Source organism: Apaloderma vittatum, unplaced genomic scaffold, assembly GCF_000703405.1.
Source record: "Apaloderma vittatum isolate BGI_N311 unplaced genomic scaffold, ASM70340v1 scaffold17707, whole genome shotgun sequence".
Taxonomy (NCBI): domain Eukaryota; kingdom Metazoa; phylum Chordata; class Aves; order Trogoniformes; family Trogonidae; genus Apaloderma; species Apaloderma vittatum.
Window position 1 is genome coordinate 15,136 of NW_009724735.1, and position 17,409 is coordinate 32,544.

Below are 17,409 nucleotides of genomic sequence, written 5' to 3' on the forward strand. Positions count from 1 at the left end.
GGAGATCCAGGGACATTGAATCAAGAAAAGAGACTAGACATCTAGTTCAACGAGTTACACAACTCTAGAGACAGTATACAATGCATACTGTTTCCAGACAAGAAAGAGGATGAAGTGCAAACAAAAGTCGCAAGATGCAACACGGGGAATTCCTACTGGGTGGTAAAAACCACTCTTCACGAGGATGTTAAATTTTAACAGGGTGGGCAGTCCCCATGGCTAGAAATGCTTAAAATGTCCAGATGTGATCTGAATATCCAGATCTAACCTGAAAGGTTTGTGCAGAGGGTTGAACCCAATGACTTTCAGAGGTCCCTTCCAATCACATTCTACGACTAAGCCAACATATTAAGCTTGGCATCTGTTTTTCTTTCCAACATTCAACTACAGATTTCAGCTACATTTCTTATACTCGCAAGAGCAAGATGACTTGCTGCTCCAACAACAAACCTTACAAAAATCCAAACAAGAGGCACCATTACCCCAACAACTAGCTAAGTGTACCAAATAATTGTTTATTTCATGATTACATTTAAGAATGTACTTTGAGTCTCTAAATACTGGGCAGGTGCCATTACACTTGGGTATAAATTGAGTAACACATCATTAAGTCTTAAGTTATATGCTAACAAGCAAAAGCAACAAAATAGGCATTAGACAGCTAAACTAAAATTGTTTCCAACATTGGTGCCATTGTATAACAAATTAATCCTTAAGGGAATTAAAAAAACCGAAACAATACCACTTAGTTTTACTACATCTCCTACTATATATTTTGAAATTTTGAAATTCTGTATTCAATTTCTTTTCCTCTTATTTTAAAGACTTCCTGTAAATAGCAAAACATTTCACAGCCAGTGCATTTAAAGCAAATCTGTATTTCAGATGAATTTCTCAAAAAGGTTACAAGACTAAGACCAGATTCCAGGCACATATAACATCTAAAGTGAAGATCACGATGTATGCTTTTAACAGGAACACATATTCTCTGTACCCTGTACAGCACCTAAGTGACTTTAAAAAGACTTTTTGGAAACAATCCAAGCTCTCAAGCTGCAAGTCCAAGTTTCGATTATTTAAGACTAATGAAATACAGCTATCAGGTGCCCTAATAGCAGAAGACCATACTACATACTGAATCTTTTAATTAGCTTAAGTAGCATACTTTCATACTTTTAGTTTTCACTGTAGATGTACTTTTGTTATAGTAGCACTCTGTACAAAACCAAAACTTCCCAGTTTAAACTGAGGGAGACTACTTTTTAAATTTCTTTATACAATAGCAATTCTAGAAGACTAGAAGTACCCACAGTTGGTAGAGGTAGCTACATATGAAGACACTGCCAAAGTCTACAATCACAGAGCACCCAATTGCACAGATGGACTGCCAGGAAACAAGTAATGCATCTTAACGGCCCTTCCCTCTTGTCAGGGCTGTGGAAACACTGGTCACACCATTATCTGTAAAGGGTTGGGAAATGGGATTATCCCCAGCATCCTGTATGTAATGGAGAGGCCTAATTGTCCTTGGGCATGTGCTCTTAGGTTGTTAGAACTGTCCCATTTACATTAGGCATGGCATTTCAGTGAGCTACAAATCCACCACAGGTTTACAAGTGGTGTTACCATCCATGGGATGTCTAGAATTCAGAACAGAGATTTCCATATGTATGCTTTTCATAAAGAAATGATTCATAACAGCAAGGTACATTAACTGGGAAGCAAGAATATCTAAGGCTGTTATTTATTCATAAAGATGATGAATAGTTTGATGAATCTAACTTCTAACAGCTCCATGTGGCAAGCATCTAGTGTTGATAACTACATTGAGTAAGCATCAACAAATCAGATGCTGTATCTGGTGGCAGACTGAGGTTAATATTCTCAACTTCTGCAAAGTATCTCTTCCACATATCCCAGCAGAACTGGAGAAGTTTGAGTTTAGCTTGTCAGCATCATTACTAGCTAGACTGAAACACCTACTATTGCAGGACTGAAAGATTGCTGCTATGGAAGTGACCACATTTATTTCCAAATAACTGAAATAACTGCAAGCTAGCCACTTCTCATTTGCTGTTCCTTCTGGAACAAAAGTTCTCTACAGCATAACCATAAACTAGTAAGCAAGCAGGAGGAAAAAAAAAAGTTAATAAGAAAGTGAGAACAGTAAAGACCATACCTTTGATTTAATCCGTAATAAACGTTGTTCTACTTCTTCAATATCTTCAGTGTTCTCTAAACGTTCGTAAGCTGCACTGGTAGTTCCCTTAATCAAGTTTAGGGGCAAAGCTGACATTCCATAAGCCTAAAATATAAAAGTGAACATACATACTCAAATTTCCTGCCATACATTTTCATCTGGTAAGGCTGCTGTACATTACAGCTATAAGGTATCACTGCTGGGTTTTCCTTTTTACCCTCCCACACCTTTCTTTTACAGACTCTTAATGAAACAATCCCTTTCCTTTTTTGAGCAAAACATAACAAACATGCTGTGCAGATTCCAGCATCCCACATTGTTCCAACAGTACTTAAATATCTCACAATCACTGAGACAATAGCAAGTGTTAGTACTTCACATAAGCATAGCCCACTGAAGATTTATCAAGCTAGCCTTTGTGGGTTTTTTTGTCAAATCATTCCGCTTCCCAAACGCTCAACTTCCCACTTCAGATCACAATAAAAACTTTATATAATACAGGAATTTCTAGATATTGACCCTAAATAGTTTTAGAAGCAAATATACACAATTTCTTCATATCCAGTAGTCTTCAACTTATTCTTAAAATTCTTTAGAAAGTACCTGGTTCACTAAAAAAAATCTGCAACAAAGACACAGCAAAAGCTAGGTGAACACCTAAACTCAGTTACATTCAAGGCTGCTCAGATACTCACACCATAAATTTTGTTGGCATTTACTCCTAGCTATAAATCCTATACTATTCAAACTGTTTGCCAACTTCTACACACTATGGCTAGATTTTTCCAATGGTAAACCTGTAAGATTTCCACTAACCTAAGAAACAGATATTTGAGGAGAGGCAAACAAGAAAATACCACAATTTCATAACTGCCACCTATGAGTCTTACAGACCTAGGCCAAGGTCAGAAGTTTCTCCAAGCAGTTTAGAGACATTGGCTACTGACTTTATTTAAAAAAAAATAAACGTGGGTGGGAGGCTGTTGGCAATATGGTCTTCTTGGTGCAGAGCTCAGCAGAAAGGTTTTTCTTTTGTTTCTCTTAATGACATTTAACATGTGCAGTTTTACTTTATATCTGAATATTCCCTAACTTCAGAAATGAGCATTTTCTACATTTTCACAGGAATATCACTCCCTCCTTTGAGCACAGCGTTACATTTCACACTGGGAATAGATTTAACACAAATGCTAATGTGTTATAAATGTCACCACACATGCTGCGAGATCACATGAGCTTTCTGTACACAAGACTTGATTCGACCTGCTTAAGAACCTACTTAGATATACTAACGTCTCACGCATTGTACTCAAAGCAAGACCCAGTCCATTTTTGGGGTGTATTTTTCAACACATCTTACACCTTGCCACCAACATCCATTCCTAAACTCTTTTAATAAAGAGGTCTTATTTACAGAATCACAGAATCATCAGAGTTGGAAGGGACCCGTGGAGATCATCTAGTCCAACCCCCTTGCTAAAGCAGGACTGCACAGAGCACATCACACAGGACTGGATCCAGGTGAGTTTTGAAAGTCTACAAACATGGAGACTCCACAACCTCTCTGGGCAGCCTATTCCAGTGCTCTGTCACCCTTGCAGTAAAGAACTTCTTCCTGTGTTCCAGCTTGTGCCCATTGTCCCTTGTCCTGTCATTGGGCATTACTGAAAAGAGTCCAGCTCCATCCTCCCTGCATCCACCCTTTAGATATTTATAGACACTGATAAGGTCACCCCTCAGCCTTCTCTTCTCCAGGCTAAATAGTCCCAGCTCTTTCAACCTTTCATCATAAGAGAGATGCTCCAGTTTCCCAGTCATCTTTGTTCCCCTCCTCTGGGCTCTCCTCAAAAACAATTTCAATATAAATATTTGACACCGATCCCACAGGCTTCCTTTTCACTCTGCAAGCAACAATAATCCATGATTTCTAGAAATATCCCTCCAAGTATTAGGCTACAAAAGCATGAAACAGAAGTTTAGCAGTCTGCCAGCATTGCTCACTTACTGTGGAATTAGGTTTCTTCTGTTTAGAGTGGCAATTATCAGAAGTTGTTGGAACAGTGTCAGTGAAGTTCAACAAGCAGACAACATGTGTGTCTCAGCAGGCTTCAAACCCAAGGAAACAGCAGGACCTGTTAAATCTCTTTGAAGCATTTAAGTAAGGGCAGGAGAAACGTATTTTCCTTTAAATATTTCTTCAATTATATATTAGCAAAGAACAAATTCAGCTGGATCTTTGACAACTTGTACCACATCACTTTTTTTCCATATCTGTAAAGTATTAGAACTGGTTTTACCATAAACTCCTAAAGAATAATATAGGCTATCAGCTCTCTGCTCAGTGTCTCAGAACTTCATAGCTGACATAGCCTCACCCAAAAATATCAGTAACAAAAAATAATTTGCAGCACTGTTTACAGACTTTTACAAATAAAGTTAAACATTTTCCTCGCTACAATAGGAAACCAGCAATTTCAGTCCCTATGTTAGAGCCTTATGCTGTAAAAGGTACACAAAGGAAAGACATCTCTTATCACAGGCTAGTGATGGCAGCAACATTTCATGCTGTCCAAGATGTTCCAGATGTTCTAGTTTGAACACAGCTATATAACCACAGAAAGGCTACCTATTAAGCATTTTAGGTAAGGAAAAGAATTCAACTTAAACTGAACTTTACAACTCTGTGTGTAAATGTGGCTCAGTTCTCCCTTTAATGTATTTCCTTTGCAAGCATTAAGCTGCTTTGCTATCTACAGGAGCTGAAACACAGTCTTCCCCCAAACCTCCTCCTCTTCTCCAGGCTGAAAAAAGAACTCCTTCAACCTTTCTTTATGGGTTGTATTCTCCAACTCACTAATCACTGTCATAAGGCTCCACAGGAGCCTCTACACAGTTTTGCAATTTCTTGAACTGTGGAACCAAAATCAGAATCACCTAGACTGGAAAAGACCTTTAATATCAAGTCCAAGCATTAACCTAACACTGAGAAGTCCTTGACTAAATCATATCCCTAAGCACTGTGTCTATACAACTAACACACCACTGCCCTGGGCAATGTGGTATTTTAGCCTGAGGGTTTCAGACTTGCTGAAGGCAGGTGTTCACTTATCTGTTGTGCAGACTCTGAGAACAGAGAAAAACAAGGCCTACACAGTGACAGCCAGCTGAAGGAGGGAGACTTGTGATGCCAGGATGGCCCCATTTTGGCTGAAGAGCAAGGCCGCACGGAGACGAACATTGCGAACATCATCCTGCAAATAGATAAGCTGCTTCAAAACAAAAACCTGAAGGCCACGGGGCTCAGAGTGGAAATTTTTACCCTAATATCCCTATATGACTATAGTTACCCACTCTTCACTCAAATCATGCTGAATGCCACCCCAGGGCGGGGAGAGGAGATAGTATATAAGGAGCATAAGGGGGTATGTGTTGTTGGGGAGGAGAAGACCTCAGAAGAGGAAGAGGGAGTCGACAGGCTGTGCTCCTTCTCCTTCACCCAAGACAGGAACGCCTTCTTGGTAAGAACTGTGCTTCCACCTTTTGGTGAGTAATACCTGGGGTAGTATTTTGCTAGCATTATTATCACATATTAGAGCTATTGCAGAGAGTGAATTTATCAACAGCAACTCCGAATCTAGTCTCTGTCGCTTTAATAAATTACCTACTTTTGGTTACCTTGCAAATTTACTCAGTGCAAGTCCTTACCGGGGCTCTGAAACAAGCAAGTGCTTAGCTGGGGTACGTGCCTCTCACAGCCACATACCTTTCACACGACAGGCAATACATTCCAATGTCCAATGACCCTTTCAGTAAAAAATTCTTCCCCATATCCAGTCTAAACCTCCCTTGGTGCAACTTGAGGCTACCTCCTCTTGTCCTATTGCTTATTCTTGGGAAAAGAGAATGACTCCCACCTCATTACAATCTCCTTTCAAGGTAGCTGCGGAGAAATACAAGGTCCTTTCTACAGCACAAGTCTTGTGAGGAGCAGCTGAGGGAACTGGCTGCCTTTTCTCCAGGCTAGAAACTGCCAGTTCTTTCAGCTGCTCCTCACAAGACTTGTGCTCTAGAGCCTTGACCAGCTTTGCTGCCCTTCTCTGGACACGTTCTAATGCCTCAGTGTCCTGCTTGTAGTGAGGGGCCAAAACTGAAAAAAAGACACAGTATTCCCAGGTATGCCTTTGGAAGTGTCAAGCACAGCAGAATTATCATGTTCTTTGATCTACCAGCTATGCTTTTGCTGACGCAAGATGAGGACACTGTTTGCCTTTCTGCTGCAGGACACTTTGCTAGCTCGTGCTCAAGTTGATGTCTATTAGGACTTCCATGTCTTTTTCTGCAGAGCCATCCCTCCAGCCAGTCAGATGACTGAATGAACTGTTCCTTGGAATTAATCCATTCCAAGAAAAGGCCTTAACATCTGCTAAACCTGATGCCATTCTTGTTGACCCAATCTTCCTACCTGTCAGTGTCCCTACGGTGGCTCTCCCTCGCACTGTATCTACTTCGCCCAGTTTGGTGTTATTTTCAAACTATACAACCATATACTCAGCTCCATGTACGAAGATTGAAGAGTACTGGGCCCATGCTGACGGTAAAGAGCTCACTCTCATCTGGCTGCCACCAGCATAGCTCCAGAATTCAAATTAAACACCATCCAATCTCATAACTAGAATGCAGGCTACAACCCGACTGAGGTCTGTCTGTGAATTCCAAAACATTTCCAGCCAGAACCAAAGGCATTTCGTATGCAGAAACACAAATTAAGAGACTGCTACAACAGGCCTACACAAACTTACAAACTAAGCTTAGAAGCAACTGGATTTCACCATTGCTGGTTTTGCAGATGTTATACTTCAACTCCAAGCCTGCTCTAGTGATAAAGGCAGTTTAAGTTCCTTCCCTGAATACAAAAGATGCCAATAGTGAGATAATTATGCAAACAAGACACCCATCGTCGGCAGAGGAAAATGCCACACTGGTCCTTCAAGACATCAATATATAGAATGAAGGACAGACAGATGAGTCATCTCATGTGATGTGTCACAGGTCTGAAAAGAAGCTGTTTTAGCTTAGTTTCAGGGCTCCAGTTCCCTTCAGGCTGATGTAGAAGCTTAAGGCTGCCCTGAATAAAGTTTTAATTCCCTGGGTTAGTGTAAGTGTTAATTATACACAGACTATTATTTTCAGCATCTCCTACTCAATGAGCAAGTAATGTATTGAAGATAGTACAGGAAAACCAAAGCTGAACACTGAAGCCAGAAGAAGGCTCAGTCCTGAAACAAATTTGTGGTTCAAAGTTTGGAATAGGAATAATAAGACCAGAAGAATCTTTAAAGTAGTTAAATTAGTTTATATATACATATATATACACATATATGAATTTGGTAAAACACATAAGACTTGACATATTTACACCATTGAAACAATGATTTCCATGACTTATTTTTAGACAATCTTTGCCTAGCAGTGTTAAGTCAGATAGGAGGCATTGCACTGGAGAGTAAAAACAGCCATCCTAATGTAACAGGCAATTATAGCATATATGCTTTTTTCCACATACATTCTTCAAAATTAACTGAACCTAGTACTAAACACTAGGTATCTGGCTAGTATCTGATAATATTCAGGCTGGTATCTGATAACATATGCTGTGAGGCTAGGTCTGCCATCTCTGTTGGTACTGAATGCCTCAGCAGTTTAACTGAAACCATATTTTACAGTAGCAAAAAAAATAATCTGAATTTATAGTTAAACCAATTTATTTTAGAAAAGATTCCTCTCCTGAATCCTCACAACTGATCCATATAAAAGATCATCCCCTATCAGCTAGCTTGAGGGCTGGAAAGCCAAACCCTAAGAGCTCGCTACCTCCTAAGTACAAGTTAAAGGCATCATCCACAAGCAGCTGTCTCATTCTGATTTGAGAGTTTGCCCACAGGCAATACAGGTATGTCTGGACTGATGAAGTTCATATTTATATTTCATAGATTTGAGGTAGGTCGCCTTCTTCTCAAAAGGAGAAGAGGAAGGAAATCCAACAGAACAACTTAGGTAAGCTGTGTTTTCTGTTGCTTTGCTTATCCTATTAAAAAAAAAAACACACAAAAAACCACAAACCTAAACATAGTCTGAACAAAGCTCTTAAGACTTCTTCCATATTTGTTATTCACAGAAGTGACAGCTAGGCCCAAGACCAGAATTTGCAAAGAAATCTGTTACCAGTAACCCACATGAAAACAACAATTGGTTCAATAATGTTTGTGCAATATCAGTAGGCACTGAAGAACAGTAAGAAGCATACTCCAGCTGCTCTTGCAGAATGCCAGTGAACCCAAACACACTCTGTGCTCCAGACAGAGCACTAAATACCTCGTGATTACATGAACACTGCTTCTAGTTTGCTTAATCATCACTTCTCTTGTATTTCTTTCCTTCCCATTCTGCATGCAGCAAAACCAGCTATTCTCCTGTCTCCCACAGTTAAGATGGAGAAGCAAGAGCTGCTGTTCTGCTCCTTTGGTCACTTGCAAATTCAGTATCTTACAACACTTCGGACTTGCCCAACTCACGTACTCCATGGCTAGATATAGGAATAGTCTTTGCTATCAGTTGCCTGGTATGTTAAGCATAAGACAAAACTCATAAACAGAAGACAAAAACACAAGTGAAGTTAAAACAATTTGTAAAAACGTGTTTTACAGAAGCTTCAGCAAGCAACTACACCAGGGATAAACCCTTGAGTATTAAAAAGAACCACAAAAGTCTTCCACTGGGAACCATAATTGCTAGTTTAACATTTTTAAATTGCAGACACTACTGAAGAGTTTCACTAAAAAGGGTGTACTGTTAAGGCAGGAACACCCAATAATCAGCCAGACCAGCCATAGGCACACAAACCCATCATAAGAATAGAAAAAAAAGAAACTGGAATTAATATAGAAAAGTTCTTTAGAAAAGAGTTAAATGAGTTAAAGCTACCCTTGAATGCCTACTGCAAAAAGCCTGAAGCCCTCAGGAATTCTAGTTGAACTATAAGCTGTTTATGTTCCACTTTCTGTATTTGCTATGTTCATGTAATAAAAATACCATCTCAGGATTAACATGCAGCCCAAACAGGATCATCTTTCCTTGCCAGAGATCAAACAGACCACATAAGTTGTTTCTGATCAGTCTGGTACACAACTAGCACTGTAACTGAAGGTAGTTTACCAACTTTTTCTAGTCAAAGATTTTTTTTGAAGAATGAAACTTGTCATTTCAGGAAATTATCCGAAAGTACTGTGTATCATAGCAGAAATACTCCCTGCTCTTTTTTTTTTTTTTGAGGTCCATATATCAAGCAGATGTAGCTTTTAAGAGCTATCACCAAGGTGTTTTAAAAGGCTTATATATAATCTTGCGCAAAAAGTGTCAACATTAATACTGACATTTCTTAAATAGCACTGCCCTCTAGTGAAATCACATGAAATAGCCAAAAAAGCCCACTACAGTATCACCGTATAAAAAGCTTAAGAAGAAATGCTCAGAACTTGAAATATATATTCAAATTCCTACTTTCTTTAAACAGTTTGTTGCAAGACTTTACCGGAAGCATGGCCATGGAACACAAATGTTTAATTCTACCTAGACTATGATCAATAGGGCCCTTTATCAAGATAAGAATAGCTAAACTCTAGTTTAAGATACACAGTACTTTAAAGAAATACAGGTACGAGCTAGTTTGTTTCAACAGGAAGGTCTCACAAACCCCTCTCAGTTTTTAAGAATATGTTTGTATAGAAGAGATTTTCTGTATTCAGAGCCTAATGATCTTATTTGAATTATGTCAAGCATGAAGGAAGTGGCACTCCTACACCTTTATCCCCCATGGCAATTGATACATTTCAGTTGTCTACGCTGAACACTATTTCATATGGATAGAACGCAGCCTTGTCAGCACGGCTTCTGACAGAGCAAGTAAGTTAGTCCAAGTAAATAGTCCCAAGTGTGGTGCACTCACATGTCATAGAATTGTAGAATGGTTTTGGTTGCAATGTCACACCAATAAAGGCAACGCTTCTGAGCCTGGGTAAGAAGAACTAGGACTCCACCTTTCTTGAAACTGCACCTTTCATCTCTGCACCTAGGCTGCAGAGTGTTCCTGAAAAGTAAACTGACTCTACAGGTAACAGTCATCTACTTCCTCACATTGAAGAAATCTATCTACATCTCTTCATATCTAAAGACATCACCATTCTGAAGACAAAAATTGGCATTTAAGAATCTTATGGCCAGAATACCACTAGTTATAGCAAACAAGGACAGTGATTCATGCGTTCTCCCTAAAGTGTGAAGGGTACAGGAAAAAGCGTCCGATATGCGTAAGATGGCAGACCATCTGTCTCATGGACATCTGGCAGACTTAGGCCTTTGGGTTTTGGGTGTGTTTGTTGTTGTCTGGGTGGGTTTTGTCTTTTTCTCTCTAAAGCTCATGCCATACAGCTTGGAAAATAACTCATTATGTTGACTGGTAAAAAGCTGTTCTTTCATGGGAAGTTTCAGCATCCAATCTTCAGTTAGTACAAGGGTATAAAAATTTCTGAACAACTTCACTATTAAAAAAAATCCTGACGCATGGAACAGACTAACCAAACTGAAGTGCTACGTCTAGCATGTCATTTACTGAGCAACCTGTTGTACAAAATATGAACTGTGTATTGAGTAGTTGCTTATCCATTTCTCTAACATTCAGTCACTATAGTATCTTGCTACACATTCATCTTCATTTTTCATATTTTTACCTCCATTATACAGATTCAGAGATTGCCCCACTTGTCAGTGTGTAAGCGAACAAAAAAACTGCAGTCGTTTGTAAGATGCAGAAAACAAGTATGACAGCTTCTAAACCACAGCTCTACCACACACAGTGAAGTTGTGCTCGCTGGTTACATCATCTTTAAAAAAGTTAACTCTGACTCAGTTATAACAGTGAACATAACTATTTTGTCCCTTTGCCATCTTCTGTATTGCTCTATCAGGCTTAGAACAGCATCAACAACGAAACACAAGATTAGTCTCCTTCCAAGCTGCAACTCTAAAAATCTCAAAAAGTGTAAAACTATCATTGATCCAGGAGTTTAATATCGACAGCTCTTCAAGAGTGCAGTAGAAATCAGGCTGTTTAAATAAAGAGCACTCAAACTGGTTTGCTACTTCAGTTGTTTACTGCTTCACAGAGAAGTGAACATAATCAAATAACTACATTTCTTTTATATTTAAGAACTGACATGGAAGTGTTTAAACGGTAATGACGACAAATGCTGGATTTCTCAATAACTGTTTGATGTCTGCTAAAAAGAAAATCTGCAGTAAGTGAGTGCTTTTAAGGTTAGACAGGTTATAAAGGTTTTTAAGGTTTTTTTTGACTGTTAATAAAACTAAGTCAACTGCAAGAAAAGTAAATCATGCTCTGGACAAAAATTAGATGTGAAAAGGTCATTAAATTTGCCAGTAGACAAACTGAGCTTCGTAGTATCACCTCCTTCAGGATGGAGAAAAAAGAATCACTTTACAATTTCATAAGAAATCAAATAACACTTATTAAATGGGTTTGGAAATATTACAGAGCCAATTATAATCATCCTTCAAGGACATGCTAAATGAGATGCAGAAGATTACTCAAAAAATTAATCTACCTATCATTGTGTGATTAATACGTTATTCTGCCTTGAATTCAAATAGCAATCTGGAATTGACAACTATTGTATTAATACCTAAGGCAATGTAAAACAATCTCAATGCGAAACACATTAATGAAAGAATAGATGCAAACTACATCATCTGTGAAACTGTTTCAAACAAAGCACTGCCACCCTAATTTATAATTTTCTTGTTATAGACAAGGAAAACTGCCAGTATAAATCATCAAGGTCAGGGATTTACAGAGCCCTCCCGGAGGATCACTTACTCACGTTTCTTACAAAACAATTTTAAATACTGAGTGCTGTATTTCACTATTATGCATTACAGAGCACCAAAAGAAGCACAGCTTGTGTTATTAAAGCTTTAAAACAGAAAAGCAGCTACCAAGTTGAGATTATGTTGAGAATTGAGCTATACCAAGAAATTTTTAACTGTTACTCATTTAAAAATTACTTGAGAAAAGCAACATCCATGTTTATGCTCTTGCCAGTAATATGAGTATCCTTATAATGTGAACATTCGTAGACTTCATCTATGCTTGATAAAGGCACCATTTTGTTACTTCCCCTTAAAAAGTTAATAAATTAGAATACATGTTTTCCACAGGTGCATCTTTCTCTCTCCTTCTGAGTCTTCCAAAGCATCAACTAATGTCAACGAAAGACTATTCAGCAAAAAAATGCAACAAGAAGTGTGAGCTATATATATTCTAGAAGACTGTGCTAATAAGGATCAGCTCAAAGTTAGTCATAAGAAATCTAACTATAGTTTCTGTGGCTAAAAAATATTTATATTTTTAGATCCATTCACAGAATAATGAAAGTTGCTTCTAGTACAATCAAATTCTTACAGTAATAAATGATGAAAGTAGTAATTAGTATTGCTTAGATTAAGAGTAAGAATTAAATGTTTGGGTTCTCCCCCAGAGAACAGGCATATTCTCCCCTCCAACTACAGCAGATGCTTCTGAAAATTGCCACCTATCAAATTAGTTAAAAAAGTACTGTCCTATAACATAGAAGTACCTACTTCTTTGAAAATACTAAATACCGATTTTTCAAAGTGCTCACTGCACTTGCTTCAAAATTAGCTGTACTGCGGTGAATATACAACATTAAGAATCTCTAATAAATCATTTTCTCACAAAGTAACAGCTGTGATAGAACAGAATGTTGTCCAGCAGTAGTTAATACTGGTTTTATTGTTATGATGTCATTTATGAAATTCAATTAATCCATTAAGATCTAATCTTACTGCCAATCACTGTCCCCTCAAGCTTTTCATAGGCTAGAGCCAAGCTTAAAGATGACATCTCACACAATGAAGTACAACACGGTGTCACTCATGGATATTATTGCTAAATCCTGCAGGTCCACGTAGCAGACAGACTGCAGAACCCCTGAGGTAGGAAAAGGCCTCTGGAGGTCATCTGGTCAAACTTCTTTGCTCAAGGAGGGTAACCCAGAGTTACTTCCCCAGGACCATGCCCATATGGCTCTTTAATATCTCCAAGAAGGAAGACTTCACAACCTCTGAGCAACATGTGCCAGTGATTGGTCATCCTCAGAGTGAAAAACAGTTTCCTTATGTCCAGAAGGAATCTCCTGCGTTTCAGTTGGTTTCATATACTTTGCACTCTCCCTTTAAATATTTGTACACATGGCTAACGTTTCCCCTGAGTCTTTCTCTCCTCCAGGATAAAAAGAGTTAGCTCTCAGCCTTTTCTCACTGGAAGAAAGTCATTTGTGGACTTTCCATCTCTCTCTCATACTGGGCAGCCCAGAACTGACACAGCACTCCAGCTGTGGCCTCACCAGGGCTGAGCAGAGGGGAAGGATCATCTTCAATGACCTGCTGGCAACACTCCTCTTAATGCTGCCCAGGATACCATGAGCCTTCTCTGCAGCAAGGGGAAATTGCTGGCTCTTAGTTAACTTAATGTTTATCAGAACGTCCAGGTCCTTCTCGTCAAAGCTGCTCTCTGCTAGGAGGTCTCCTGCATATGTTGATGCCTGAGTTGCTCTTCCTCAGCTGCAGGACTTTGCCCTTCCCCTTGCCATTTCCTAAGTACCATTCAGCATCAATCCAGCATTCCGGGCCTCTCTCATGTCCCAGGACACTGGATCAATGCTAATAGTACTTAAACAGGTTTTAACAAATTTACCCCAATGACTAATCTAGTTAGTTTCCTAATTTAAGCTGTAGCCATTTACACTCTTAAAAAAAAAAAAAAAAGCTACGCCATTGCATTACCTCCTCCTGTGGAAGCAGGAAAATGTTTTTTCATAGAAAAAGCCTAGGAGAATACACACATAGAAGTGAGCTTTTGCTCTCAGAAGCTCAAATTCAAGACTGCCTGTTGCCAGTATCAAAGCCTTTTTTCCCCAACTCCTCACAGTATTGTACATTACCACAACACAGAAGTGCAATTTTAGAATGATCATAACCTAACCCATCACACTGAAGGTCACACAAAACAGTACTGTTAACATACATTTGACTGCAGAACAGATGAATTGTACTACAAACAACTTAGACAGAATCACTTGATTCATCTGTTTCATGGTACTCTTCCACAAATAACCTTTTAAGATTAAATCAGTCAACTGCACTCAGTGCAAGCACAGCAGTCCTATTTACTTTTAGCGTTTCGTGTTAAAGTAGTAGGCATTCAATGTATAACCATTCTTAATTGGGTATTAAAAAATTTGCTAACATATTATCTATTGAGATATAACCTTCATTAGATGTTCATTTACAATAATTTATTTTCTTTAGAGTAAAAAGGTGAATAAGTATACAGAAGACCAGATAAACCTGTTCTTAGCTTCCCTGTAACAATACAATTGCAATGCTGGCAATAGGAACTGACTGAAGACATTCAGAAGTCAGGGGAACAACGAAAAATAAATCACTTACATCTTGTACTACAAATCCTCAACTCTTAATGAGTATAAACCAAAGATTTGAGATCACCTTTGATAGACAAGGGAACACAGATACCACACTGCGTCCCCATCTCTATTCTCTTTTCCATCATATGTTAAGTATTTGTGGAAAATTTTCAAGTAGGTGTCTTTGTTCTTATATGATCTCTAAGGCCCCTTCCAACCTAAGCCATTCTATGATTTTAAGATTCACCCTTTTAAAAAAGTATTCTCTTTCCATGCTTAAAAAATACAGAAATCTACCACTGATTATCAAACAGTGGTTTGATGACTAAGCACAAAGGCCTCCCACCTTAAAAAAATGGGATCAATAATTTGACAGCATGCAGAAGGCTGGCTGAAAAATACAGGAGCCTAGCTACTTACTTGGCAGATGTCCGAAGTCAGAGACAAGCACTACAGACAAGATCTCGCAGACTTGCCTGCACACTAATGCCTTTATCTTACCTAGAGGAGATTTTTTTAATACAAGATAACAGCAAAATATCCACAACGCAAGTGGGAAGTTACCAAGAGAAAATAAGCTACTCCTTTCAAAGCGATGCCTGCTTCTCCTTTCAAGCGGAAGGAGTGGAGTAATCCAAACCGGTGGAGACGGAGAGGCTATACTCTGGGCCAACCTCTCCCCAAGGCCTAGGGAAGTGTGACCACCCAGGAACTTCTCACTACTGAAGCAGCTTTCCGCATGAAGTCCTACCCCTAGGAAAAGCCCAGTTCACAATATAAACTGGAATGCAGGTACATGGCCTCCACAGGCTATCAAGATCACACTCACAATTACCTCTTCAGACCATGAGAGCAGCACTGCTCATGCTGTCATGTTGTTACAGGCAGGAATTGCTTACGTATTTAAGCCTGACCGTCACCACTAGCGGACAAAGCGTCACAAAAGAGGAGCGCTACTAAAAGCATAAAAACACACCCAACCTATTCCCACTCCAATTTTGAGAACACAGATCTTTTAATAAGTAGTTTTCACTGTATATGACACATTTGTACCTCGTTCCACCCATTTATCAAAACCAGCTCACAGCATCAGCATCAGATTGTACAACTGCCTCTAAACAACAACAAAAACCTCTCCTATTAGGCGGGCGATAAGCATCTCCTGTGTGAGTGCATCCCTAAAATTTCTGCGAAATAGCTCCTCCATTTCTCCCACCTAGCCTTACTACTTACTGGAAAACAGAACAACTAAATACAGTAGTTACAGTAAACAGCAATTCCATGCTCCAGGCATTTCCATGGACAGCTTGGCTGAAGTTTTCGAAGCAACAAATTAGCATAAAATTTCAGTAATTAAGGCATTCAAAGATGACTATTTATTTCTCATGCTTGATGTTTCATCTCATTTACTATCCTGTATTTGTACAAATCCTACACACTGTAAGATTAAGGAAACAATATTGAGGACAGAGATACTGTCTTCATTTGAGAAATCACACAGACACCATAGCACACTGAAGTTATTGCTCATTAAACAGAAGTCACCTATTTGCAGGTTCAGCTATTTTGAGAACAAAATCATATTGTGATGAACAGCTCAATGGTGCCTACAACCAATCTGTGCTCAAAAATAGAGGGAAATAACATCAGGAATAGGGAATATCAGCAATAAAATCCAAATGCTACTTTTTCAAATATTGCTTACATTTCAGCCAGCAAGAAGTTTGTGCAAAATAAAACCACCATGCATTTTAGACATTTATAGATGTTTACTAATAGTTAAAGACGATACTTGGGTAGCTGTTTGAAAAAAAAAAAACAGCAAAAAACCCACAAAAACTCTTAGGATATTCTCCCAGCTAATGAGTTTGTTCTCAGTGTTAGCCTTATGGAGGTTAAAAAACACTACATGTGCTTTGCAGTAATGTAATTGACCACAACATTAATCTTCCCTTCCATAATTAAGGGAAATATTTAAAGGCTGACATGTTATTGCAAGCTAAACAGTCTGGATATTCTTTTTGACCAGCATACGATCTAGGTGTCAGCAATATAACCAGAACAATTTAGTGACCCATGTCAGTCAGAAAAGGCTTACAGTAATAAAATTTATGATTTGGGTCAAGCTAAAGCACTTAGTTAACGAGGTTGAGAGCAATTCAGTTCACCTGAGATACCTACTGGCTGATCTACCAAATTGCTCTCCTACCTGCTGCACAGAGCCTGACAACCACCAAACTGTCAGGGCTGTGACACATCTGAGAACCTGTACTGAACTGCCTCCCTTAATCTTGCTTTAGCTTACACCAGCTGAAGTCATCAGGATAAAGAGACAGAAAATCTTTAGCTATGCTTGTTACTCAATTTAGATTTGCTTGAGTCTAAAAGTAGTATTTAGCAGGTACTTTACTCCCTTACACAGTTATGACTAAAACACTCTTCCCTCCTTTCTTATGTCCTTGTTCTATGACAATTTTATCCATTTATCCTTTGCCTGACAACAAGCTACCACAAAACACCTCCTTGGCTAGCAAGGCTTCACAATAAACATTGTTTGAGCTATTGTTACACAGTCACTTAGAATTCACTAGCAAAACAACATTACTATGTTAAAGCCAGGCTGCAATGTAA

The 17,409-nt window shown here is 38.8% G+C and overlaps 1 protein-coding gene across 1 annotated transcript in view; it reads right to left on the bottom strand.

The window, feature by feature from the left end:
- Positions 1–17,409, bottom strand: part of LMBRD1 (LMBR1 domain containing 1) — a gene marked incomplete at its 5' end in the record, with an annotated part of 61,233 nt that overhangs the window by 10,533 nt on the left and 33,291 nt on the right. The window contains one exon of the mRNA XM_009872641.1: positions 2,180–2,305. Coding sequence (XP_009870943.1) covers positions 2,180–2,305 — 126 coding nt within the window. The remainder of the gene's footprint in view (positions 1–2,179; positions 2,306–17,409) is intronic.